Raw genomic sequence first — 26,944 nt, forward strand, 5'->3', positions numbered from 1 at the left:
TGAGCTTTCACACCTGCAGAGATAAGCTTCCAGGGTGCTCATTGTTGGGGCAAATCTTAAATTCTCCCCCTTGGGACAGAAAATGGCGAAAGGAATGCTGGAATAATTTATTCTTGGGTGCTATGGAATCCCCCTTTACTAGACAAGGCTACCAGAAGACATAACTGACAGAGCACCACACTCTAATCACTAAAAACTTACAGAAAACTAGAACACATTTTTTTTTTTTTTTGCGGTATTTTATTTTTATGGGAATAACTTCTTGAGGCAAATCTGATACATCTATCCAAGTTTAGTGGCCAGTTCTTTAGCCTTGGCTTTTTCAAGCTTAGCAATGCGGGCCACTGACTTCGGCCCCAGAAGATTGCCGCCCCAGTGACGACGAATCTGGAAGGAAAAAAGATTGCACACATGTCAAAGCGACTTACAAAGCTTACAATTAAAATTTAGATTAAATGGTACGATTTGAGGATTTAACATTCACAGCAATAACCTGAGTGTCTGCTTTTAAGTACAAATTAGATGCAAAAACTACTACTGGAACAGAGACTCAAAGCAACTCCACTTCCTACATTACAGCTGTGCTCTAACAAGTAGTAACAGTTTCAAACATTACAGTACTATAGACACAGACTCTGGAATATTGCTAACAGGCTGTGTAACCCAATGGTGGCTCAAGTCCTTTTCTCCTGTGGGCATTTATAGATTCTCAATCCTGTTATCTTGCCCAAAATATTTTTAGATGCTACCAGATCAGTGGGTCAACATGATACTGCTGTTCACTCACATTATTTCTGCTACACCATGAGGGAATTCTCTACACAGGGCTGGAATGAATTTTCATATTGGAGGCTGCTAGCAAGCCATTCCTGATTTCAGCAAGCTGGACAGTGGTCATGCCACTGCAAGGGAGGGGGCACTTTCCAAAAGCCGACAAATTAGTCAATATACCCACAGACCCTATAAGCACAATCTTACCTCATCGTATCTCTCATTGTAGTTGGTCTTGACAGCTTCCACGAGTTTAGCTAGAGCTCCCTTGTCCTCGCTGCAAAGGAGAAGACAGATTCAACAAGTCAGCAATTGAGTCTGAGTTATCCAAGTAGACTACAATTTAAAATACTGCTTTAAGTGCCACTTTTCAGGGCAACGTTCTCTTAAGGGGCCCCACAAAAGTTCATTGAACTTCAGCAGTTATGTTCATTCAATTCACCATGGCCAGATGCGAAAGGAGGAAAGGCTGCAGCTTTAGCAGCTGTTTAGCTTGCAGTTAAAAGTGTAACTGCCCCAAACCATACCAGCCTCTTCGGCTTCTTCATTTGAATTAGAAAATAGGCGAAAAATGTTTTCAGGGCTACTTACGGATTAACCTGAGTGAAGGCAACACAGGTACAGGTCTTTCGGTGGACAAGACGGCCCAGCCTTGCCTTGCCTTTGATGATGCAATAGGGCACTCCCATTTTTCTGCACAAGGCAGGCAGGAAAACTACCAGCTGGATCAGAGAGGGGAGAAGAAATGCTTTAAAGTTGGCGGTGGTTCAGTTTTTAATACAATAGGAATGAGGAACTGTGGCCCTCCAGACTTCACTGGACTCCTAATTCGCATCGGCCCCGGTGGTTAGGGGTGATGGGAGCAGGAGTCTAATATCAGTGCTTTCCCCATCCCTGCTTTACAACAAGGGCTCTGGCAATTGCTCAGGGTTAAAAAGCTCGTATAATTTTGCTCTTCACAGATAGGGGTCAGGTGAAGAAATTCAAACATCATTGCAAAAGCCATACCCTGCTCTATAAAGAGTAAAGTTTGAAGATTTGTTAACAGGACTCAGTGATGTTTTCCAAAGTAAGTTGTACAGCCAAGCACATTTCAACAGTCACCATAGTGGCGTGGCAACATTAAGAATTATCTAGAGCAGGAATGAGTGACCATTTTGTTAAAGTTAAAAAAAGAAACAGCAGAAAATACCCATGCCTATATAGGTGTACAAGAATGCAGTGGCTGCTATTTTTTTAAAAAAAACCCACTTAGCAGCATAAATCTGAGCTTTCAGGTACAAGACCCCGACTCTTGCACCTCCTTACCTCAACGGGGTCTACATCATGTGCGATCACCACCAGCTGCGCCTTCTTGTTCTCCACCAGAGTTGTAACGGTGTTGACACCTGCAGAAAAGTCAATTAACTTGAGTGTGCTACAAAAGTTTATGTTTTCCCATGTAAAATAAATCAATCCAGAGCTCCCTACATGTGGAAAAGCACAGTGGCTCAAGTGGTGTTAACAAAGCACCTAGCTGCCAGCTTTTCCTAGCCACGTCAAGGACTAGCAAAGGAAGGGCCTGCTACCGCTCAGGGTTAAAAAGCTCGTATGTTTTGCTCTTCAGTCTGCAGTTCAGGTGAAGAAATTCATACATCATCGCGGTAGCCAGTGTGATGCAGTGGTTACCCCAATTCAACCATGGAGCTCCCTGGGCAACCTTGGGCCAGTCACTGTATTTCAACTCAGCCTACAGGGTTGTTTGAGAGTGTAAAATGAGGAGGGGGAGAACCATCTATGCCATCTTGAACTTTTTGGATATCAACACAATAAATAAATAAATAAATAAATAAGGCCAGCTGTCCAAGCTTTCAACCAGCTTAAATGTACAAATATAAAGTAGGAAAGTTACCTGCTCTGAGCACAGGAGGCCTCTTGGTAGGGACGTCGCCTTTCCCTGCAGCCTTTTGCTCTGCACGGGCCAGCAGCCTCTGCTTCTTCTCTTGCTTCGTCTCAGGCCTGTATTTGTGGGCCAATTTCAGAAGCTGAGTAGCTGTGGAAGACAACAGGAACCGTTCAGAGGAGAGCCTCTCTAACACCACATTCCCATTATCCCCCTTCCCTAAAGGACCTGACTTTTGTGCATCAGCGATCTTGGTGGTTGGGAGTCATCAAGGAAGCTCAGATAGCAAATATTATGCTAGCATCATCTGCACAAAGAAAACCCCTTTCTTACTATAGCACTGTGTAAAACTAGTTCTCTCACACTTGCCTCTTTCCATCAAGCTCCCAAAACATGGGGTGCACATTCAGTTCAAGGAGTCTGAGCCCCACCTCCTTCTGCAACCCCCCTTAGAGCCAAGGAAAGGAGCCGGCCTTCACCTGTCTGACGGTCCAATGCTTGAGTGAACTGGTTAACTGCTGGAGGCACCTTCAGCCTTTTGTAGAGGATGGCTCTTTGGCGCTGAAGTCGGATATAACGAGGCCATTTCACAAAGCGAGTCAGGTCCCGTTTGGGCTGAATGTCCTGCCCTGAAAGGCAGAAAAACAACTCAAAATAATTGCTTCCTTAGCAATAACTGGTTATCCTTTTTATTCCTGGTTTTCAGCCCAAAGCAAAGGTGGCAGGAGCATCAGCGATCTTGGTGGATAAGATTGTCAGCAGCATCACTCAGATAGCAAATATTCTTTTGCATCATTTGCTCACAGCCCAGAGAAGCTTGGTCTTCCAAAACATAGTGGAAACACTAGGCCCTTCTAAATGCCTGCCAGAAAGTTTACTACTATATAGATCCTAATTTAGATAGAAATACACTGATAAATAAAACATATTTAGCGAGACAAGCAATTAAGAAATATATGATAGATTTAAATTTAATACATCTGTGGAAACTAATGCTCCCTACTACCAAGGGAGAATTCACTTTCCTATCACCAGTGCATCAGAATTTCTTTCAATTAGACCAATTTTTAGCATCTTTTGCTACAGTTATAATATGGATAATGCTTTTTTGATACACATACTTTTACAATGTTTCACTCCAAGTTTTGTGTTGGATTATATAAATATGTTACTGGGGAATTTCAGATGATCAGACGGGCATATTCCTTTGAACGATATACCCCTGTACCTATTGTATGGAAAGTGACAACAGGACAGCAAAAATAGATTCTGCATGCCCTAATGGTGGCCAAGGGACTGAACTGGAAGAATAGTTTTAATTCTCCATAATCAATAGCTTGATAACATGGCAATGTTAGCAACATATGAACAACCACTTATAAATGCACTTTCTTTGGATAATTATATTTGGAACGAGTTTATACAGAAAATACTAGGTTATTGATGAACATATCTAACAGAATAGTAAGGCTATACATTAGTCTTAATATGTACAGAAACCTAATTGAGTATTTTTCTTTTCTTTTAATTCTCGTTCACGTTTTCCTTTTCTATTTTTTTTAATGAATATTTATTAGCATTTTCAATAACAATAACTAATCACTTTTTTAAAAAATTAAATTCTTCCAATGAAATATCAATTTAAAAATTGCTACTGCGTAAGGCCTATACAGGCATTTAAGATTAGATCCCTCCTCAATGATCAACTGATGCTTGTTTTAAATTATTTTGCTTTAAACTTGCTTTTAAATTTTCTTCAAAAATGTTTTTACTGTATGGTTTTATACTGTTGCAAAACCTCAGCGATATATTTCTAGGATGCAGCAGCACATAAATACTTGTTATAAATAGACAAATAGATAGCAACTGGTCAAAATGCAACAAAACCAGCAGTATTCCTCATGCACAGGTATTTTAGAGACAGGCGTGTATTTCCCACTTCCCGTGAAAGCAACTTTACTCCTATTCTGTTTCGGCTCCATATCGGATCAACAGGGCTGCAGAGACCCATCATTCCAACCCCCAATTCCTTTTCCAACTCACCGATGCCGAAGTTCTTGGGCCTTTTCTCAAAGAGAGGATTTACAACCTTCTTGGCCTCCTGTTTCTTGACCACGGCAGGGGCCGGAGCCACCTTCTTCCCCTTGGCCTTCTTCCCCTTGGGCTACGTAAGTTGAAAGAAAGATTCGGTGAATTCCCTACCAAAAGCGGGCGAGCCGCACACACATCGGAGGCCTGCACCAGGCCCGGGCCCCCAAACCCGTTCCCCATTTCATCCGCTTTCCCAAATACAAGGCGCCAGGGTGTCCTGTGCCTCCCCTGCTAGAAGATGCCCAACCATTAGCCCGTTTAGAGGACCGATGGCGGCGGATTGAAAGTCCGCCGCTACAACAGACACAACTCACCATCTTGGCTTCGGCTTCGAAAAGGAAGGGCAGGAAGCGCTGGGCGGGCCTTAGAAATCCGCGGAGCGGAAGTAAACTCTATAGTTATACGTCTATGGTCGTTGTGGCTTTTCACCGTAGTGATGCAAGCCTATAGGAGGCCGCTCCTCAATCCATAGAGAATCCTGGTCCGTGCCTAGAGCGTAACCGGTTTATTGCCGGTGACAGTATCCTAGCGAGCATGCGGCTGCAAACCACGCCTGCGCACGAAAGCAGGCATGAGGAACGCGTGGACTGTCAGCCCTAGTCAGCGTAGCTTGGGTTCACGGGACACTTAGCGTACTCCATGCCGATTATGTTGTGAAACGAGCTATATGTTTAATTAATAATAAATAGTTCAGCAACATCCTTCTTTCCCCAACTGACCATGTCTGCCCAACGTTATTTCCTCACTTATTGCCCCTGTACATAAGACACATATATTTGTGCAGTGATGTACAACAGCTCCTAAGCATGTACAGTGTGTGTTTCAATAAGTTTCTAATCAGAGTTAAAATGAAGCCCTACCCACCCCCCAAAGAAGCAAAGTATCCAAGGACACATGGCACAGCTTCTCTCCTAAGCTGTTGGGCTGCCCACGACCAAAATTCCCTGAGGCGCTTGTCGCCACCTGTCCTGTATAATACAGGATTGTCCCAAATTTGAATGTAAAACGCAACGTCCTATATTGAAACAGTTTCGTCCTGTATTTCAGGTCCGTCCCGCCCCCTCTCGATGCCAAGGATCCTCTCCAAATGCATGTATCCGAAAGGGGGTGTGAAAGGTAATGTATTTAAGCTCTGTGTAGCAAAGCACAGGCAAATTTACAAATTCACGTGTGTGTATGTGTGTGTGACAAATTCCAGTGGGGCCATCCGGTTAGGCTGCAATGGATGGCGATGGATTGCTTTGGAGTCACTTCAGCACCAGTGGGGGGAGGAATCACCCACCAAACACCCCACCCTGCCTTGTCCTGTAGTTTGCTAGAATAGTGGCAACCCTAGCTCTGGTGGCTTGTGTTTATAAAAGAACCATAGGCAAAGTTGAGACTTGAGACTAGTTGCTGAGGCTGAAATCTCCACCCCCCCCCCATAGCTGTCAAGCGTCCCTTATTTGGAGGGACAGTCCCTTATCCCAGCGCCATGTCCTGCTGCTGTCCCTTATTGATGGATGTCCCTTAAATTTCCCAGATTTCAAAGGAAGCAGCTCCTCTCCCTCCCTCCCTGCCGGCCAGGGAGGAGGGAGGCTCCAACTGTGTTGCTTGGCTGCCCAGCCCGCCCCCCTCTGGTCTCCTCTCACCAGCCTCGGGTCTCTGCCTGGGGCCTCCCCTCTGCCAGTCACCGCTGCTCCCGCTAGGCCGTACTGCAGCTGTGCCGCTGAAGGACCCGAATGAGATGGGCAGCCAGGCATGGTCTATGAATTGATGAGGAGCCTTGAGAGGAGAACGTGGGCAACCATAGAGAAATAAGTTCAGAGAGAGGAGGAAGAGGAGGAGGAGGAGGCGCGGGCAGGTGTTCCAAGGGCTACAAGGGAAGGACCGCAAGCGCTTCTCCCACAGATTTGTAGTGGTAGACTAGCATAGATGGTCTGATCTGCGGGTTTACTTCAGGCGCTATTTCTCCCCCCCCCCTCCTCCCGCCCCACCTGATGCAATTGAGAGCTGCAGATGGAGCATGAGAGAAAAGATACAGAACTGCAGCAGCATCTTCGTAGCTTGGACTTCGTTTTGCGCGAAAAGTGGTTGCTGCTTGTAGTCATTTAATTGCAGTGTTTCGTCGGCTGGTGTCTTGAGCAGCAACCTCTGGAAACGAATGGCTAAAAACCGGCGCTGCTCTCCAAAATTATCTGGTCCCTTTTAACTGGTTGACTAAAATCCCTTATTTTGGCTGCTGGTCCCTTATTTTCAAATCTGTAAATTGACAGCTATGCCCCCCCTCCCGCCTTCTCTGTTGTAAACTCCACTTCCCACATTTATGGAACGCTCTTCCTAAGGGATTTAAGGTCCCAGATTAAATCCCTAACATTTCCAAGTAGGGCTGGGAGATTCCCTGTCTCCATTCATGGAGAGCTGGTGTCAGTCAGTATATACAATACTGACAGCATACCCCACAACATTTCTCTGATGAAAATAGGGACATCCCATTTCATAATTTTATTATTTATACCCGATACATCTTACTGGGTTGCCCCAGCCACTCTGGGCAGCTTCCAACATTTATAAAAACAGAAAACATAGAAAAACTGCCTTCAGATGATTCAGGGGTAGGATAACTCCACACCATCCAACATTTCTCCAATGAAAATAGGGACAACCGAATGAATAGTGGGACATTCTGAGATCAAATCAAAAACTGGGCAGGCTTTTCTAAATCAAGGACAACCCTGGAAAATAGGGACACTTGGAGGGTCTGTACTGAGTTAGATGAACTACGGTATTTTTTGCCCTATAGGGCGCACCTAGGGGTTTTTTTGGGGGGGGATAAAGAAAAAAATTTATTTCCCCCCCCCCAGGTGCGGGGCTGGGGCGGGGGAAACCCAAGCTTCCCCCGACCCCAGCCCCCAGAACAGGCTGCTATCCACAAGCCTTGGGAGCCCAGCGGGAACTCCCGCTGGGCTCTCCAGGCTTGTGGATATCTGCCTGAAGCCCAGGGTGCGCTGCTCAGCGCGCCCCAGGCTTCGGGGTGCAGGCTGCTGTCCGCAAGCCTAGGGAGCCCGGCGGGAACTGTTAATGTTAAAGAAACTGTAAATGTTAAAGAAAATAAGGCGGTTGGCTTTTGCTGCCCAACTCCCCAAGGGACTGAGTCCACTAAGTCCATGATTGGTCAGAAAGGAATGGCGGTAGGATGCACTGAAAGCAAGGCAGATCTTTATTTTTCTGTTGCAACAGAGTTTCCTCCCCTCCTTGCAAGGAGGCAAGAGAGACCTAGAACAATGGTGCACAAGCCCCTATAAAGACTTTGAAAACTGCCCACCCTGTAGCCCAAGACCACCCCAGAAACATCATACATACATTGCAGAAGGTGGTCTCCAGCAGAAATTTGAGTGCGTTGCTTCTCTCCTGTCTGCCAGAATATCTGATAACGCCTTACTGATTGCATTTTCTGGGTAGCCTAGCCATTCCTTTGAGATGGTAAATACTTTAGTTCCTGAATCTCCTTTTTACAAATTTACACCTTATTGATAGCCTGCTCAGCTTAGCAGAAACTTGCCAGACTAGATTTGCAGGGAGGATTTGCAAGTGAAAAGACAATTGGAAAGTTTCTCCTATCCTCCTGCTGCAGAGAAATATTTGAGGTCCTTTGGGGAGAGTCAAAATGGTTTCAGGATTGCTCTCTTGTACTATTTTAGACATGTGGTTTATATGCTTATCTATGTGTGTTTACATTGTGCATTTATGAACATTTATGAATATTTATTCTATATATACACTTGCCCGTTCTGCCTTCTTCCGGTTCAAAAGGGCCCATGCATTGGCGATCACACATAAACTGAATCGCACACCTAATATGGTTCCTGCCTGTATATCAGAAATTGAATCACTCCTCTGCTCTTTCACATGCCTCTAGTATCTGTGTTACATCCAATCAACGACCGTTTCATTTTTATTGTCTACAAAATGGGAAAGGCACACTCATTTTTTCAGCAAAATAACACAAAAATTGACTTCATTCATTTTTTAAAAAATGATTTTTATTGAAAATTTTCAAATATACATTTTCATCATTAAATATGTGATAGGAATTTTGATGTCTTAGATATATGTTAAATGTTCATAAGTGTACCAACCAAGCACGTACATAGATCAGCACAGGAAGACCAACCTGAAACCATTTTGATTCCCAAACTGAGCAAATGTTTTCTCTGCAAGGTCAAAGGAAAATGGAAAAGCCTCCCCATTCTCTTTTCCTTCACAAATCCTGTCTTAAGGGCACATTTAAGATATGAATAGGGTGTGAGCATGTGACATGGTCCAGGAACTAAATATTTATCATTACAAAAGACTGGCCAGGCTCCCCAGGCAATCCAATCAAGTGACCATTAAACAGGTAACCTGGCAGACAGGAGGTAAACAAACCACTCAGATTTCTGCTGTAAACCACCCTTTCTGTGATGTAGGTATGATGTATCTGGGGGTGGTGGTCTTGGGCTACAACCCTTCTGTGATGTATGTATGATGTATGGAGGGGTGGTCTTGGGCTCCAGGGCAGGGAATTTAAAATGTCTATATAAGGCCTTGCATGCCATTGTTCTGGGTTCCTCCTCCTGCGTGTGGTGAGCAACAGATCAATAAAGATCAGGCTTACTAGCTGCTTTGCTTCTCAATATTCTCTGGTTGGCCTCTGTTATTTTCTCCTACCAATAGGGAACCCACGTAAGGACTCTATATGGGCTCTTGGATATCCCATAAGGGGAAAAGGGCAGATTTTTGTTTACAATAAATAACCACCATTGTAATCTTGCATTCATCGACTTCCCTCCTTCCCCTTCCATGGTTCTTTAAATTTTCCAATATCTGCATACTCTAAAAGGGAAAAAATTCCACTTAAATTAGTCCCCCCCCCTCCCCAATTATATCTCACTATTGTTGAATTTACCTTAATCCCACTAGTGTTTTCACTTGCTTAGTTATTTTCCAAATATTCCATTAAATTTTTCCACTCTTCTTTATATACGTGACCTTCTTGCTCTCGTAGGTCTGTTAACTCTGCATATTCTATCATTTTGAGCTGTCATTTCTCTTTCTTAGGAACTTCTCTCACCTTCTAGTTTTGGGCTAATAAAATCCGAGCTGCTGTAATTGCATACATAAATACGTTTTCTGTCTGCACCATTCCCAAAAGAAACGCTTCTGGTTTGGGGGTGAATGATTTTCTAACTAAAACGTTTTTTCCATCTTATTATGCAGTAATACCTCCACGAACGTCTGCCTTGTCTAGCGTCCATTCCGGCAAACGTCCGCAGCAAACCCGGAAGTACCGGAACGGGTTACTTCCGGGTTTGCAGCTCGTACATGCGCAGAAGTGCAAACTGCTCCACACGTGTGCACAGATGCGACGCTTTGCCCTGCATCCATTTCGGCTAACGGCCAGGACTCCAGAACGGATCCCGGCCGCAAAACCAGGTCCGACCGTATATAATTTCCCAATACTTTAACTAATCTGCATGCCCATCACATATGTAGAAATGTTCCTCCCACTTCTCTGCATTTCCAATACATATCAGATTTAGATTTATACATCTTGGCTAACCTGCTTGGAGTTATATACCATCTATGTATCATTTTCACATGGTTTTCTTTTAGTGTGTAAAGGTAAAGGTAAAGATACCCCTGCCCGTACGGGCCAGTCTTGACAGACTCTGGGGTTGTGCGCCCATCTCACTCAAGAGGCCGGGGGCCAGCCTGTCCGGAGACACTTCCGGGTCACGTGGCCAGCATGACAAAGCTGCATCTGGCGAGCCAGAGCCGCACACAGAAACGCCGTTTACCTTCCCGCCAGTAAGCGGTCCCTATTTATCTACTTGCACCCGGGGGTGCTTTCGAACTGCTAGGTTGGCAGGCGCTGGGACCGAGCAGCGGGAGCGCACCCCGCCGCGGGGTTTGAACCGCCAACCTTTCGATCGGCAAGCCCTAGGCGCTGAGGCTTTTACCCACAGCGTGTAGCACGCAGTAAATTTCAAATCTATCTTCCATATTTCTCCCAATGGTCAAATTCAATATTATGCCCTATATCTCTTGCCCAGTGAATCATTGATTATTTTACCAGCTCATCTTTTGTTTCCCGCTTCAATAACAACTTATACATTTTGGATAATAATTTTTCATTTTTTTCTAATAGGATTCTCTCAAATTCTGAGCTTTGGTCCAAAAAAACATTTTTAAAATCTATCTTGAACCATTCATTTAATTGATAGCACTGGGGAACAAAATTTTTGTTGCATTGTCACCTGCAGTTGTTCTAACCTAATTTTGATGTGCTGATTTCATATCTGAAGTTCGTTTTGTTCTGTAAGCTCTAGGTTTTTTTGCAATTCATGTTTTTCACTTTTCACCATAATCTTTGTTTTTCACAATGCAAGAATTCAATATTTTATTAAACACATAGCCAAAGTAGTACAATATGAGTATAAATGTAAGCGACCCATAAAACATTGAACATGACATGTATAGCATTTAAAATGATGTGTGTATCTATGTACAGTTGGAGGTATGCAGAAAAATGTATTCCATTGGGATACACAGTATACTGGGTAACAATTTGTTTTTCATTTTCTTTTGCATGAGATTTTTCAACTGTTCTTATATATTCTTTCACAGCTGATTTCAAATCTGAAATCGATTTTTGTGTAAATGCTATAGTTATCTTTCAATTTCCGACTTTTGCCGATATGCATTGGGAATAAGTGGACACTGACACGTAGATCTACCATAACCACATGGTAATTGTTGTTTTGCAAAGTTAATTTTTCTTTATTTTTACAGTTTTGTAACCTAAATATTTGTATTTTTCATATCGGACCATGGCTTCTTCAAGTAGACAAAAATGTGTAAACAACCCTGATGCCTTTTGTTATGCTATTTTTGTCTGGTCAATACGAAGGGTATCGGCAAGAAAAACCGACATGCTGTCAGCTATCCAAGTATTCCTTCAGCAATTAGACCTATCCCGCACTCTGAGGAACTCCCAATTCCAGTTTTTAAGGGGTTTGTCTCTTCTGAAGATGAAGGAAGTGAACATGGTGAGGAGCCCAAGTGGATCATCTGTGTGGATCTCAAAATGGTCAATTTCTTGCTTGGACAACGGAAAGGCTTTATCAAGTACCCGAATAACAATTGTAGATAGCACTGGGAAACAAAAATAGCAGTCACTTGTGTGATCCTTGGGTTCTCGCCAAACCATGGGAACCCCAAAAGGCATATTCTTCCGTTTTCCTTTTGTCCAGGCTCTAAGCATTTCCTCACAATTGTGACAAACAATATGCGGAGCCCATTTCTTGTCTTGGTCGCCCAGGGTAATTTCAAAATAGTTTTTATAGGCATGCCTCACAAACGCCGTTATATTGCGTCTTTGACGAGGAAGTCACATACATAACAAAAGGCATCAGGCTTGTTTACACATTTTTGTCTACTTGAAGAAGCCATGGTCCAATCTGAAAAATACAAATATTTAGGTTACAAAACTATAAAAAAAATTAAAAAATATGTTTGCAAAACAATAATTACCATGTGGTTAGGGTAGATCAACGTGTCAGTGTCCACTTATCCCCAGTGTAAATATGACATATCGGCAAAAGTCGGAAATTGCAAGTTAACTATAGCATGTACACGAAAATCAATTTCAGATTTGAAATCAGCATTGAAAGAACATATAAGAACAGTTGAAAAAGCTCATGCAACAGAAAATGGGGAAAAAATTGTTCCCCAGTGATAACCAATCTGCTGCTTGTTTTTTTTATTTCTTTCACTGTCTTCAGTCTGAGTTCCTTCTCTGAAAAGCCCATTGTCTGACCATATTTATTCTTTTCATAGCAATGGCTTCTATTGGCAATAAGCACAATGGAGTTTTCCTTTCCAACAGGTTCTTATATTTCTCCCAGACTCCCCGATTTGAGAAACTCTTATGTATCTTAGCTTTCCCATACCATAGACATGCATATAACTGTAAAGGGTGAAGGAGGGTAAAGCCTTCTCTTTATTTACAATCTATCAGAGTTTTATACTTAATTCTTGGTTTCTTTCCCCACCAGATATATCTAGAAATATCTCTGAAGCAACACAAACTGTTGACAATCAGGACAGACTGGAATAAAAACATTTTAGGTAATACATTCATTTTGATGGCTGAAATTCTACCCATTAGGGAAAGCTTCATTCTCCCCCCCCCCAGCTCCAAAACTTTCTTAATCTCTTTCCAAACCTTTGTATAAAAATTGACTTTATTCAAACAATTTGTTAACAATTAGAGAAATATTCATTTTTTTCAATTAAACACCCCCCACAAAATCCTACTTTTAAAAAAGCCACAAACATGTTACAATCAAGTGTTCAAGTGAACTGGCATCAGAAGACTAATGTTGAATATACAACTAAGGTCTCTTTTTCAACTGGCACTTCTCTTCTACCTTTAAACAGCCACCCGACACACATCCTTAAACTGACAAATGTCCTCCTGATTTGAGCGGAGGTAAAACAGAGGATACCAGCCCACATGAAGCTGCACATAGACATGGCCAGTTTTTCTGGTTTCTTTAAAGAAAGGTTGGAAGTAGTTTTGTCAATAGTTTTGAAATGTTTTAGATGGCCCAGTCCTGTTTCCAAATACATGTATGCTAAGATCCACATCCAGACTTTTACCAAAATGTGAGCAGATGGTTTTCAGAGAAGGGTGTGGTAGAAAGAGGCATCAGCTTATACATGATAGGGCTTTAATTCCTTATACAGCTGATCGGAAGGAAAAAACCCAAATACTCTAGCAACTGGAGTATGGGGAAAGGACTAAGGCCTGTTCCTTCAGTCGAAAACAACCCTTGAACACTGCTCCCTGAAGCTACTCAATAGAGTAGGTATTTGCAGGACAGGGATGTGAGCCTTAGCTTACACAACTGATACGGAGGAAGAATACAGTACTGTAAACGTAATATTATTACTTTTTAATAGTTGTTGTTCTTAATTTAGTACTAGGGCCACCAAGTTTTTTCATTCTGTTTACAGCTTCTGCACCTTCAAGAGAAACTGACCATGTAGACAAGACACTCTTCTTATAATTTTGTACCCAGTGGCAATAATTTCAATGGCTTAAATTTCTGCCATCTTGGGCTGCCTTGAAGGCAGCTCCTGCTCTAAAATTCCCATTCAGATACTAAAATGTTAGACTATAAGCAACAGCCTAACTTTCCCCCCCACAAGAAATTCCATCTAAGAGAGCACAGTTCCCAAGGGATCTCGTAGGCAGGGAACATTAAAAGAACACCTGCACACTAAAAACACAGCCACAAGAGAAGCAAACTTCCTATCTTGACTGCACTGGGCAACCCATGGGAAACACTGGGTTGGCTATCCTGTGAGGCTGTGCCTAGAGAAATGTGGCTTCTTGCAAATACAGCTGAGGCCTGCTGCCAGAGAAGAGGGCCTGGGGAGGGCAGGAAAATGTTGTCTTGATGCAACCACCGGAACGTTCAACTGTCAAAACGCAACAAAGCTGGGGGAGAATTGCAGGCTCCCTTTTCAGGCGTGCTCCGTTGGGCCTGCTCCATGCCCGTTGATGTGAGGGTGAGAAGGAGTGGACCCCTGAGGGGCCGGAATGTTCTCCTCCATCATGGCAGCCGCCAGAGGCATGGCTAGGCCTTCTGGGGAGGACATGGTCAGCTCCTGTCTCCAATAAGCTTCACACAGCGGGAGGTCGTTGGTGTCACACAGACTGTAGCTTTCCCCGAATGAGATGCCCGTTAAGGAGAAAAGGACAGTGAAAAGCCACAAGAAGGAAAGAGAGAGAGAGAGAGAGATACAGGAGGGAGAGAAAAGGAGAAAAGCAAGACAGAGGCAACAGTGTTAAGAAAATAGCAAAAAAAGGGGAAAAAAGAAGCAACAACTAAGGTTAAGAACGCAAGAGCCCTCCAAGATCAGGCCAAAGGCTCATTTAGTCCAGCATCCAGTTCTCACAGTGGCCAATCAGATGCTAGTTATGGGAAGCCCAAAAGCAGAAAGCAAGTGCAACAGCACTCTCCTTACTGTTAACAACAGCTAGTATTCAGGTTATACCGCATCCCCTCCAAGGTTTTGGAAAGGGAGTCTTTCCCAGCCCTGACTGGAAATACCAGGGATTGAACCCAGAACCATCCTCATACAAAGGATGTGCTCTGCCACTGAGCTATTGTTCTTCTCCTAAAAAGAAAGCAACACTTCTGTCCTCATGATACTGAACAGCAACGTAGGAAGCTACCTCATCCTGAGTCACAACACTGGTTCATTGATCCCAGTATTGTGTACAGCATTTTAGATAGGGAGTCTCTGATAGCCCTGCCTAGAGATGTCGGGGACTGAACCTGCGGCCTTCTGCATGCAAAGAAGATGCTCTGCCACTGAGCCATACCCCCTCCCTTTTAAAAAAAGATGCTGCAGGTGTATAACCATTTATCTTGGTCCTTCTTGCTTGTGTAAATCCTGCACTGAAGCAAACAAGAGGTGCAAAAGAAAATAAAGCAGTGGAAGAGTTTTGGAAGGAGAGGAACAAGCTTTGCATAAGACAAGCAGGGGGAAGGAGGTTTTCAAAAACAAGCTGTGGGTTCGCTTAAAAAAATAATGTAGTTATCAGCTGAAATGACAATTATATTTTCCCACACACACACTGCTGTTTTATTTACAATAAAGCTTGCAGCAAGTATTTCTAATGTGATATACGTGTGTGTATAATAATAATAATATAATAATAATAATATATAATGGCATAACAAAAGAATCCTTAAAATATTGCTTTGTTTTGATGCATCTTAACATTCTGGAACTGGAAACTCCTGGTCCAGTCATCACAGACAGAAGAAAAAATGCTTATTATGTCCAATCCTATGTATCTTTACTCAGAAGCAAACCCCACTCTATTCAATTGTGGTCCCTTTCAGCTAAGGGTGCATATGATTGCATCCTAAACCCCAAAGTTCCATATCTTCTCGACTGCAGCCCTTCAGATGTTGTTGTTTGACTACCCCATGCTCATACCATGCATCAAATACCACTTTAAACAATCATGGCTTCTCCTGAAGAATTTTGGGAGCTGTAGTTAAGGGCGCTAAGTACTATTTGGAGGCCCTTGTTCGCTTCACAGACCTACAATTCCCAGAGTGGCTTAACAATTAATCCCTCTTCACAGGGAACTCTGAGAATTAATTGTAACCCTGTAATCCCTGCACCATTCGAAAACTACAGCTCCCCTAATTATTTGACGGAATCCATAACTGTTTAGCATGGCATCATAGTGCTTTAAATGTATTGTATGAATGTGGCCTAAAGCTGCCATCTTCATTTATTATTAATTTCATAAAATTTATACACCACTTGATTGTAAAAAAAGCTTCAAAGCAGTTTAATCCCACTTAGATAGGAACAAACCCCAATAAATTCAAGAAGACTTACTTCTGAGTAGACATGGTTAGGATTGCAGTTTACACTGACTAGTGATTAGGGTACTCTGGGCAGTTCAAGATCCAATACCTGTTCCTGTTTGCAATTCATTTAGGTGACAAGAACACAATGCCGATGAGGGGGCAGGAGAGAAGCTCACCTCCACATCTCTGTGGAGAAAGGCCTAGTTACATGGTGTGCTTGCCCTCCAAAATGGCCACATCTCACGTCAAACATGAAGTACTCAATAAAACGGCTTTGGGGCCTGGATTCTTTGGGTGCTGGGAATTTAGGGATGCTTTTTAAAACAAGGACAGTTGTTATTTTCACCTCCACCCTACCCCACCCCCACCCCATGTCAGAAACAGGAAATTGTTGTGGTTACTATAGGGCAACCGTCCATGGCTTCATTTGTACCTGGAAGAGTAATATTCTTCCTCCAGCTCATAGAGGTCTATTGAGATCTCATCACGCAGGGCAATAAGCTTCTTGTCGCATTCCTCCTGAAGGCTGCGCAACTGCTGGTTCCGCTGGTTGATGGCTTCGTTGACAGAAGGGAAGTCATTGAGGATCAGGAACTGTTTTAGGTCAGAGACAAGCTTCATAAGAGACTCACCAGCCCGAACCTAGCAGAGAAATAAATTCAAATTATTTATTTTATACTATTTATACACCACTAGATCGTAAAAAGAAAAAGTGTCAAAGCGGTTTACAAAAAGAATAAAACAATGAAATCATAAGAAAAATACCACACTACTATTTAAAACAGGGGTAGGCAACCTAAGGTCCATGGGCCGGCTGCGGTCCAATCGCCTTCTAAACACGGCCAGCGGACGGTCCGGGAATCAGCATGTTTTTACATGAGTAGAATGTGTCCTTTTATTTAAAATGCATCTCTGGGTTATTTGTGGGTTATTTGTGGGCCCCCCGGCAAATATAGTCCAACCCACCACATGGTCTGAGGGACAGTGGACCGGCCCATGGCTGAAAAAGGTTGCTGACCCCTGATTTAAAACATTCAATGAATAATTAAAGTCAGTGACAAGATGGAAACCAAATTAAGATGTGTCTGCCTTGTACATGTCTGGACAGGCTTACCTAAACAAAAATGTTTTTGGCAGATACCTTGGAGTACAATGAGGGCACCTGCCTGATGTCAATGGACAGGGAGTTCCAAAGCATCAGTGCTGCTACCCTAAATTATTAATTTCTTACAAATCCAGAACAAGTATTACGGAGCATTTGTAACAGTGCCTGCTCGACAGATCAAAACAGCCCACTGGGCATATGTTTGGTAAGACTATCTTGCAGGTAAACTGGTCCCAAGCTGTTAAAGGCTATATATACTAATGATAACACCATGAACATGGCCCAGTAGCAAATGAGCAACCCTTGCAGGTCTCTTAGCTTAGGTGTTATATGCTGACAAGGTCTTGCTCCTGTCAGCAATCGTGCTGCAGCATTCTGCACTAACTGCAGCTTCTGGAATGAGCACAAGGGAAGCCCATATACAGCACATTTCAGTAATCCAATCTTGACATACAGCCCCAAATTACCCTGAATGTATAACAACAACAACAACAATTTATTGCCCACCCTTCACCAGCAGGTCCCAAGGCATATTAAAACATTTTTTAAAATATACTGAACAGTTAAAACAAATCACATTCAAAGGAATTGGGTGGATCCTAAAACACACACATCTCAACAAAAACAAGAAGACACACTTCTGTGAGAAGGGAATACCACAATCGAAGAGCTGCCCCAGGGAATGAGCTGTCCTAAGCTATCAGCACCCAGAACTTCTGAGGGTGGCAGAACAACCAAAAAAGCCCCTCTGCTGATCTCAACACCTGAGATGGTCTGTAGGGAAGAAGGCAGCCTCTCAGGTATCTGAACGCACCCTAGAACCCACCCAACATAGGCTCCCATTGGATGTTTTCTACTCACAATATTTGCAGCTCTGACTTGCATCTCGTAGTTGTCCTGCTCGCCTTGGGTTGCCCGAGAAACTTGGGTTTCTTCCTCAATCTACAGCAAATGTTAGAAACAAAGCTTTTACACTGGCTTCAACATCTTTTTTCCACTGTCCTGCAGAGAAAAACAGCCCTCTCACTATTCTCCATGAGATTTTATTGCATTCCCTCTGCCAGAGGTTCCAAACACTTCAGGCGAAAGCAGGCATGGGGAACATGTGACCCTTTAGATGCTGCTGGACTACAGCTCCCATCATCCCTGACTGCTGACCATGCTGCGTGGGGCTGATGGGAGATGGAGTCCAAAATCATCAGAAGGAGCCACTGGTTCCCCAACTCCGCCATAGAAGAAGCAACACCCCCAACTAGTAAAATGGAGGCTTCTCATTCAATCCTTCTTATAGGAACATTTAGGCTTCCCTTCTATTCTATAAATTTGAAGCAGTATTATACCACTTTACACAGTCATGGCTTCCCCCAAAGGATTTTGGGAACTGTAGTTTCTTAAGGGCACTGACAGCTTTTAGGAGACCCCCTATTCACCTCACTGCGCAACAATTCTCAGAGTGGTTCAACAATCAACCCCTCTTTACAGGGAGCTCTGGGAACTGTAAGCTCTGGGAGGGGACTAAATATCTCCTAACAACTTTTGACACCCTTAAACTACAGCTCCCAGAATTCTTTGGGGGAAGTTATGACTGTTTAAAAGTAATATCATAGTGCTTTAAATTGAATGTGAGAATGTGGCTGCAGATTACCCCCAGCTTTGACTTAAAACAATGATGAGGTAATATTTTTACGTTCCAATTAGGTGAGCAAAAACTTTGAGTTTGGATGGAAGAAAGAATACCCATGACATGAGATCCCGCCACCCACCCACAAGTAATCTTCTCATACCTTTGCAGTTTTGACTATTTCTGTGAAGTTATCCATGATAGACTTGATGTCATCTTTCAGCCTCTTGTTGTAAGACTGAAGGAGGGTTTCCTTGCTCTGGGGGAGCACGCGCTGCTGCGGCATTGTGGTGGCAAGGACAGAATCTTAGCTGCTCACCAAGAAAGGTCAGAAAGAGTTACAACTAAACACAATTGAAAGTCAAAGGTTTATTACATATATTTCAATACAACAGTCTTGAATGAATAAGCCATTCATTACAAGCAGTGAGTTGCAACATAACCAGACACTGGAAAGAGCTTTCTAGCACAGCAGACAATTGGTACAAAACAGTCTGGGAAACAGCAGTTGACATAATAATAATAATATATTTTTTGTTTGGATGCCGCTCATCTGACTGGGTTGCCCCAACCACTCTAGGAGCCTCCCAACAGAATATTAAATTTATAAATATTAAAATTAAATATTAAATTAAAATAAAATATTAAAATTATAAAGCATCAAATAGTAAAAACTTCCCTAAAAAGGACTGCCTTTAGATGTCTTCTAAAAGTCAGATAGTTGTTCATTTCCTCGACACCTGACGGGAGGGCATTCCACAAGGTGGGCACCACTATTATTATTATTATTATTATTATTATTATTATTATTATTTTGGAAAGCCAGACAGCACCTGCGGAGTATCGAACTGCCGCTAAGCAATTGGTGAATCTGCAACGATTGTTCCGAATTAACCGCTCTGCTTGGTTCCCCGTAACTTCACTTCTCACAGTGAGGGAACCACCAAAAGGCCCTCAGTGCTTGATCTCAGTGTCCAGGCTGAAAGACGATAGTGCAGACACTCCTTCAGGTATACAGGGCCAAAGCTGTTTAGGGATTTAAAGGTCAGCATCAACACTTTAAATTGTGCTTTGAAATGTACTGGGAACCAATGTAGATCCTTTAAGACCAGTGTTATATGGTCCCGGCGGCTGCTCCCAGTCAGTCACCTTTCTAGCAGCCACATTCTGGATTAGTTGTAGTTTCCGGGTCACCTTCAAAGGTAGCCCCACGTAGAGCGCATTGCGGTAGTCCATGCGGGAGATAACCAGAGCATGCACCACTCTAGTGAGACAATCTGCAAACAGGTAGGGTCTCAGCTAGCATACCAGATGGAGTTGGTAGTCAGCTGTCCTGGACACAGAACTGACCTGTGCCTCCATAGACAGCTGTGACTCCAAAATGACTCCTAGGCTGCGCACTTGGTCCTTCAGGGGCACAGTTACCCCATTCAAGGGGGTCCCCTACAATCCATTAACCTCCAATCCATTAACCTCCATCTACCCTCCAACCACCTCCAGACACTCACACAGGACCCTCACTGCGTTCACTGGTTCCGATTTAAAGGAGAGGTAGAGCTGGGTATCATCTGCACACTGGTGAACACCCAGCCAAAACCTTCTGATGATCTCTCCCGGCTATCTCATATAGATGTAGAAAAGCATGGGGGAGAGGTCAGAGCCCTGAGGTACACCACAGGTGAGAGCCCAGGGGTCTGAACATTCATACCCCAACACCATTTTCTGGACACAGCCCAGGAGGAAGGAGCAGGACCACTTTATAACAGTGCCCCCTGCTCTAGATGGCCCAAAAGGATACCAATGCTTCTGGGGGGAAAAACCTCAATTTGCAACAGATCCCAACAGTTTCTCCATCAACTGCACATCTCCATGACCCACCTCAAAATGCATGCATTACAAAATACATACCCACTGGTCACATTCCAGCCTATTTTGCTTCATTAGCCTTAACCAACTTGGTGCCCTCCAGAAGTTTAGGTCTACAACTCACATCAGTCCCAACTCTGTGATAGACTTCCTCAGCATAAGGCAGCTTCCGATTTATTTAGAGCCACAAATACTGGGCTGCTATATTATTTTTTAGAGGAAAGGACTAAAACTCACCCAACCTGGGAGAGCTGTTGTTAGTCAGCGCAGGCAACACTGAGCTAGATGGAGCAATGGTCCGACTCAGTACATGGCAGCATCTTACTCAAACCATCCTTTTTAGATCTGGAACCTTATTTCTGAAGAAGGTCCTCATTCGTGGAGAACTGGGAGAGCGCAACCCTGGAGAGCCACTGCCAGTCAGTGCGGCTCACACTAAGCTAGATGGACCAGCTTTCTGACTTGCTATGATGGGAATCATAAATCCCAAAACCTTAGAAGCCAACAAGACTGAGAAAGGCTGATCTGAACTCGCCCAGCGCTCAACAAACGAGACTAAGGGGTGCATCGCCCTCTGTTTAAGAAGCCTTCCACCCGCAATTGTGCTGCATTACTCCGCGGTCTAATTCAGAAAAGTTTCAGCCTTTCTCCCGCCGGAGTAGTAAACACACCTGCCACTGAAAGTACAAGCATGCATTTGAAAAGCGAGAGAAGCCAGGTGCATCGCTCTCCTGCTCTGCAGTCACAAAAGAAGTCTGAATAAATAGATCGATTATCTAACAAATAAATGTTAGTATCTCAGTATCTTACTCAATACATGTAATCCTCTTGCAGGCAGGCGGCCATCTTTCCTTTTTCTCTTGCGAACGGTTCCTCCTTCACTGGCTACGTCCAGCCCATGGGGCGGGGAAAACGTTTCCTCCTCCTCCTCCCGAAGCTCCTCCAACATCCCATAATCCTTAGCCTCCTCCTCACAGGGTCTACCAATAGAGCGCCGAGCCGTTCACAAAGGGTCGTGGGCAAGTTCCGCCTTCCTCTCCAGCCCAGGTAAGTGACCAGCTCACGAGCCACGCGTGGTGCGCTTTTGCGATTCCTGCAAGAGAAGCGCACGCGGTGAGGTGAACCACACGGGTTGCAGCGCCTTCTTTGCACGCCCTGCGATCCAGGTTTAGGGGAACGCGTGCCAACCCCTAAAAAGCCTTAAGGGGGTGGATCTCCGCCAACTGCTCACTGGCCAGCCCTACACAGGATGGGAGATCTGGAGTGGTTTGCCTTGCGCCTACATATGAGATTATCTCTCCTTCCCGCGAGCGGCCAGCATGTGTTGGTTCGCACGTGGCGTTAGACGAGCGTACAACCTCTGTACATAAGTTGTTTAGCTGCACGCTCCTACAGCTATTCATATTTTCAGTTTGGGAAACTGTGTGCACAGTAGTTGATCAGTACACTCTACACGCAAACGCTTGTGCGTGCGTAGAAACAGCTCTCTTTATTGTGTAACCCTGCACACGTGTTTGCTGGAAAGTAAAATTTAGCTGGCTGATGTGACACGTGGGGGCTGTTCACCCGTTCTGTTAAACAGATGTACAATTTGGAGTACCCATATGTACAAATTAGGTCTGTTCTTTAACAACCATTCACATGTGATATTAAGGAGTGTACAATCTGTAACTGTGTATACAATAGCTTTACAAGCCAACAGATGTCCACTTTCCCCCTCAAATGCCTGTACATGTGTTGAGATGGCTTTCTGTGGATTTTTATTTTCTTGACTTGTAAATATCAATCCATGAGTCTCCTTCAGTTTATGCATGTCATTGAATAATTTCCCTCTGTCGTTAAGCAGGATGAAAAGCGAGTATGCAAACGTGGCCCCATGAGTTTTGTCCACTTTGGGTCGACATAGCAGAAGCAGCCTCACACAGCATTCTGGGTAGAAGTTTCGAAGGGAGGATGATCGGAATGAACAAGACATCTTTGACTTAGAAGCAACATTCCCCCTGCGAGACCATCTTACAATTTTATTTTAATTTTTGGTTTATTTACTTTTATGTTTTACCTTCACGAGACTTTGATCCCACAATGGCCAGTTTAGTCAACAAAGACTCTTACCTGCAGAAATTGGCCAAGAAAATTTGCACCCAGGAAGCCCCCGAGCCACGAAAAAGGAAATTTGGTACAATTATCTGATGCTGTCATTTACTTCTCTAGATCAGGGTTTTTTGTAGTAGTGCAGCCTCCTTGGTTATTGTAATTATTTTTATTTATTTATTTCACAGTATTTATATACTGCTTGTGATGAAAAGTGGTACCTCAGAGTGGTACTTAATGTTTATCCTTATTTTAACCACAGCTCATTTTAGATTATAATCTGCTCAGGAAAGGGTCCTGATGCCACAGTGGAATGACAGTAGTGTGTTTTGAAAATGCAACTTGGAAAAATTCAGTTGTCTTGTCTTGGTGCTTCCTGCAGACCTCCAGAAGTTGCTGGACTACAACTCCCATCGTTCCTGATCAGCCATACTGGCTAAGGTTGATGGGAGTTGGAGTCCAGTAACATCTGGAGGGGCTTCTAATATGTATGTTCTTAGGCATTTACAGTGCTCAGGTTGTGAATGTGATCTGTGCGGGATGCACGTTCACAACCTGCAGTGGCGCGTCTGCGCACACATGTGTTGCGATTTGGCGCTTCTGCGCATGCGCGACGCCAAAACCCGGAAGTAACCCGTTCCGGTACTTCCGGATTTCAGCGGTGCGTAACCTGAAAAAACACAACCTGAAGCGGCTGTAACCCGAGGTATGACTGTATTCCTTGCAGAAATGTTTGCACAGCATTTTATCAACCAGATTGCAAAATATTTTCCTCTCTTTGTTTAATGAAGTCTTGTGTCTCTGCCTTCAAACATTCCCAGGAACTGGACTGGGAGATGATAGCACCCAGCCAAAGAAGAAGAGGAAGAAGAAACAGAAGAAGCAAGGCAAGATAGTGGGCACCTCTCTGGGCAAGCAGACAGCACCTGGGGGCAGCCAAGCATCACCAGCCAAGCCAACAAATGCCAGTATTAAGAAATCTGGCCCAGTTAACCATGCTGCACCCAGTTCCAGTGGATCTCAGACTACTGGGGGGAAAGGGGACAGAAGCCAAAATGATGTTGCAGGTGAGAGTGTTTCTACAGCCAGCTAAGCTACTGGGCTGGGTTCTCACATAACTCTAAGCAATGGTTTAGTAACCCATATTTTAGCATTATGTGTGAACCAGGCCACTGAGTTTAGCTGAGTTGAGTTTAGCAGCAATTTGGGTTGGGACACAGGTCACGTGCTTTCTCCTATTTTCCCTTACAGGTGGTGACAAGAGCACAGCCAGCTCATTTTCAGCCATGAATCTCTTGCGGCAGAGACTGCACGAGAAGATCCAAGAAATCTCTGGCCAGGTAAGATCAGCACCCTCCTTTAAAATGTTGTCAAAATGTGGAGAAAGCCTGGAGAATCCAAAGCCAATTTTAGGCTGTAGGCATATGCCAGCTTAATTTGGGAGCAAGCCTTGTTTAGGGCAGTGGAACTTGCTCCTGAATAAACACCCACAGAATTGCACTGTTAGATGTGTGTGTGGTGGAAATATCCCTATGCCTCTAGCATTCTGGTTCCAATTGATATCATACTGGCTTCTGCTCTACCTTGATTTGAACTAAAACAGTTCACCCATCTTTGGAGGCAGATTTTGGAGGATGTGATGAGGGTGGTTGATGTATAATAGGGGTGGGGAACCTATGGCTCTCCAGATGTTGAACAGCCAGCTCCCATCAGCCCCAGCCAGCATTGCCAGAGGTCAGGGATGGTTAGAAACATCTGAAGGGCTACAGTTGAGTGTATAAATATAACACACTCTTCAGTCAGGCCTGTTTGTACTTTGTGATTCTGTTCAAACATAGCATGGGTGAGAAATATTTGGGTGAAAAAAATAAGCTTTTTAATACTTAGCTTTACTGTTTTGACTCTAAAAAGCAAGTTTGTAGATCACATGGCTGAAAATATAAGCTTATAGCAATGCATTCTAAGCTTCCAGTGTCCTATGCACCTTACCCCTCCCCATGAGAAAGATAGGCAGTGATCCTAAGGATAAGCATGAGCCTAAGTATGCAAATGAAGAACCTTTCTGTTGGTTCAAGGAGAGAGAGAAAAAGGTATATAAAAATGAGAATTCCTGGATACCATGATCCAAGTTTGGGGCAAGTACTCTATGGCAAGAGAACACCAGCAGAGATTTGAAATAGCAAAATACACAACAAAGTAAAGTATGGAAATAAGGGTTTTTAGCCTTTTAAAATATGCCACTTAAAGTGAGTTCCAAAGTTTCCCTCTTTCAGTAGCTTAGAAAAAGAACACATTTGGCAAATTAAAAAGTTTACTTACAAGCTCTCCAAATGTCAAATTCATGTGCTTTTCCATACAGCATTCAGAAAAAGCTGCACAGGCATTAAAATGTGGCTTAATTACAGTGGTTCAAGTTCCTAAATCATTGGTTTAGGAACTGAAGAGTGACTTATGAAAGCTGAGCAACCATCACATCCTCTTACACCTGAGCTGCTCAGGTAAACTGGGAGAGAACAAAGCCTTGATTATTCAGTCTCTCCCAAAGTGAGCTAAGCACATTGATTGTATGAGGCTAGTTATCCCACAGTTCCAATAACATTTGCAGTATTTAGGTTTTTTCTGTAAACGTGTAATATATAGATTGTGTGCGTGAGAGATGAAACTGAAATTGATCCAACACTGTTTAGTTAATAAATAGTGACAATTCTAAGAGTACTCAGGATGGAAAAATTTTAAGAGATGTGACATATACAAATTATCCCTTTAAAATTACTACTACTATTATTATTACTAGCTACAGAGAAATTAGCAGAGCGGTTCTATAATACTGTCTTCAAAGTATGTCCCACTGAGTTCAATGGGGCCTACTCTTGGGTAAGTAGGTTCAGAATTGTAACCTAAATTTTGTTTTCCAGATTAAGTCCACAGGGTATCAGTGTCTTGAGTGTACATCCTCCTGCTATTAAGATGGATTTTATGGTTGTTTTGTAGGAATAAGTTGGACAGGTTGAAGCAGTTTCCATTTTGGGGGGTCAATAGTGATTTCTAAATCATGCATAAAAGTATTTTGTCCCCCCACCCAATATTCTGATTGTGGCATCCAGTAATGTATAATTACATTGTTAGTCTTCCAGCTGAAATTCTCTTGAAGGAAATAATCGTTGCCGGCTTTCCTGCTTTTAAATGTAATGGTAAAGATAATACAGTGACCAGATTTACAATGATACATATGTTAGTGCTCTTTTCTAGGCACTGTCTTTTTAGCTTAAAAAGTTCACTTTCCTCTTTTGAATGATTCCTCTTTCTTTTCAACTTGCTGTTTCTTAACAGGGAAACAGCAAAGAGTTGTCCCCAGCAGTGTTGGAGAAGAGGCAACGAAGGAAATATGAGAAGGAGAGAAAGAAACGCCGTAGAAAAGAGTTGAGGATGAAAGAAAAAACGGAGAAGAAGGAGGCAGAGGAGGCTTCAGCAGCCATTTCAGAGCCCCAGGCCCCAAAGAATGACACCAAGGTTGAGATCGTATTCAATAAGGTTGAAGTCCATGAGGAAGGGCTTAGCAAAGCGGAAAAGAGGAAGGCGCTGAAAGGCAACATTACTCCACTGACAGGGAAGAATTACAAGCAACTCCTGAGCAGATTGGAATCTCGGAAGAGTAAGCTGGAAGATCTGAAAGACAAGGATGAGGGGAAAGCCAAGGAGCTGGAGGTGAAGATGAAGTGGACAAATGTCCTGTACAAGGCAGAAGGGGTCAAAATCCGCGATGACGAGGACCGGCTGAAGGCGGCCCTGAAGCGAAAGGAGAAGCGCAAGGCCCAGCGCCAGAGGCAGTGGGAGAAGCGGACTGAAAACGTAGTGAACAAAATGCAGCAGCGGCAAGACAAGCGCCGCAAGAACCTCCAGAAGAAAAAGATGGCCAAGGTGGAGAAGAAGAAAGCCAAGGCTCGCAAAAAGGGTCGCATCCTGCCTGAGGACCTGGGCAAAGCCAAAATTAAGTGAATCAGGCTAGTGGACCATTGGAACCCACTCCAAGGCAGGTGCTCACAGGGCTCATTAATAAAAGCTATTTTGTAGTGGAACATCTGAAAATT

General features: G+C 43.5%; 3 protein-coding genes and 2 long non-coding RNA genes across 8 annotated transcripts; 2 read left to right on the plus strand and 3 right to left on the minus strand.

The window, feature by feature from the left end:
• Positions 1–217: 217 nt before the first annotated feature.
• Positions 218–5,127, minus strand: RPL7A (ribosomal protein L7a). The gene is made up of 8 exons (XM_079963019.1): positions 5,059–5,127; positions 4,697–4,817; positions 3,133–3,282; positions 2,663–2,803; positions 2,080–2,159; positions 1,363–1,493; positions 979–1,048; positions 218–387 (listed from the first exon to the last, which is right to left on the minus strand). Exons 1-8 carry the CDS (start codon positions 5,059–5,061, stop codon positions 283–285), a joined length of 801 nt encoding a protein of 266 aa, XP_079819145.1. The 5' UTR covers positions 5,062–5,127; the 3' UTR covers positions 218–282.
• A 3,690-nt stretch (positions 5,128–8,817) lies between these two features.
• Positions 8,818–9,312, minus strand: LOC307207577. The gene is made up of 2 exons (XR_013834738.1): positions 9,231–9,312; positions 8,818–9,177 (listed from the first exon to the last, which is right to left on the minus strand). It is a non-coding gene; the product is annotated as an uncharacterized lncRNA (long non-coding RNA).
• Positions 9,313–10,242: 930 nt separating this feature from the next.
• LOC307207578 lies at positions 10,243–13,046 on the plus strand. The gene is made up of 2 exons (XR_013834739.1): positions 10,243–10,381; positions 10,739–13,046. It is a non-coding gene; the product is annotated as an uncharacterized lncRNA (long non-coding RNA).
• Positions 12,994–21,694, minus strand: MED22 (mediator complex subunit 22). 2 transcript variants are annotated; one of them, XM_079961527.1, is made up of 5 exons: positions 21,576–21,694; positions 19,063–19,210; positions 18,140–18,220; positions 16,607–16,815; positions 12,994–14,492 (listed from the first exon to the last, which is right to left on the minus strand). In XM_079961527.1, the coding sequence occupies exons 2-5, from the start codon at positions 19,183–19,185 to the stop codon at positions 14,300–14,302; spliced, it is 606 nt and encodes a 201-aa protein (XP_079817653.1). In that variant the 5' UTR covers positions 19,186–19,210; positions 21,576–21,694; the 3' UTR covers positions 12,994–14,299. The 2 variants fall into 2 exon arrangements, with proteins under 2 accessions (XP_079817653.1, XP_079817652.1); XM_079961526.1 differs by having other exon boundaries at positions 12,994–14,498.
• A 2-nt stretch (positions 21,695–21,696) lies between these two features.
• SURF6 (surfeit 6) lies at positions 21,697–26,932 on the plus strand. 3 transcript variants are annotated; one of them, XM_079961430.1, is made up of 5 exons: positions 21,697–21,812; positions 22,612–22,941; positions 23,678–23,923; positions 24,108–24,196; positions 26,187–26,932. In XM_079961430.1, the coding sequence occupies exons 2-5, from the start codon at positions 22,848–22,850 to the stop codon at positions 26,850–26,852; spliced, it is 1,095 nt and encodes a 364-aa protein (XP_079817556.1). In that variant the 5' UTR covers positions 21,697–21,812; positions 22,612–22,847; the 3' UTR covers positions 26,853–26,932. The 3 variants fall into 3 exon arrangements, with proteins under 3 accessions (XP_079817556.1, XP_079817557.1, XP_079817558.1); XM_079961431.1 differs by having other exon boundaries at positions 21,701–21,812; positions 22,609–22,941; XM_079961432.1 differs by lacking the exon at positions 21,697–21,812 and adding an exon at positions 21,825–21,883.
• Positions 26,933–26,944: the final 12 nt, after the last annotated feature.

The sequence above is a fragment of the Podarcis cretensis genome (assembly GCF_951804945.1).
Source record: "Podarcis cretensis genome assembly, chromosome: Z".
NCBI lineage: Eukaryota > Metazoa > Chordata > Lepidosauria > Squamata > Lacertidae > Podarcis > Podarcis cretensis.

Bases quoted from the DNA above. Each gene is read 5' to 3' on its own strand.
- RPL7A (XM_079963019.1), bottom strand. The intron at 3,283-4,696 runs GTGAGTTGGAAA...TCTGCCTTTCAG, and splicing joins GCCCAAGAACTTCGGCATCG to GGCAGGACATTCAGCCCAAA. The intron at 388-978 runs GTAAGATTGTGC...TTTTCCTTCCAG, and splicing joins ACAATGAGAGATACGATGAG to ATTCGTCGTCACTGGGGCGG.
- MED22 (XM_079961526.1), bottom strand. From the start codon at position 19,185: ATGCCGCAGCAGCGCGTGCTCCCCCAGAGCAAGGAAACCCTCCTTCAG. The intron at 18,221-19,062 runs GTATGAGAAGAT...CATTTGCTGTAG, and splicing joins AAATAGTCAAAACTGCAAAG to ATTGAGGAAGAAACCCAAGT. The intron at 16,816-18,139 runs GTGAGTAGAAAA...TTTCTCTGCTAG, and splicing joins AAGTCAGAGCTGCAAATATT to GTTCGGGCTGGTGAGTCTCT.
- SURF6 (XM_079961430.1), top strand. From the start codon at position 22,848: ATGGCCAGTTTAGTCAACAAAGACTCTTACCTGCAGAAATTGGCCAAG. The intron at 22,942-23,677 runs GTACAATTATCT...AAACATTCCCAG, and splicing joins GCCACGAAAAAGGAAATTTG to GAACTGGACTGGGAGATGAT. The intron at 23,924-24,107 runs GTGAGAGTGTTT...TTTCCCTTACAG, and splicing joins AAGCCAAAATGATGTTGCAG to GTGGTGACAAGAGCACAGCC.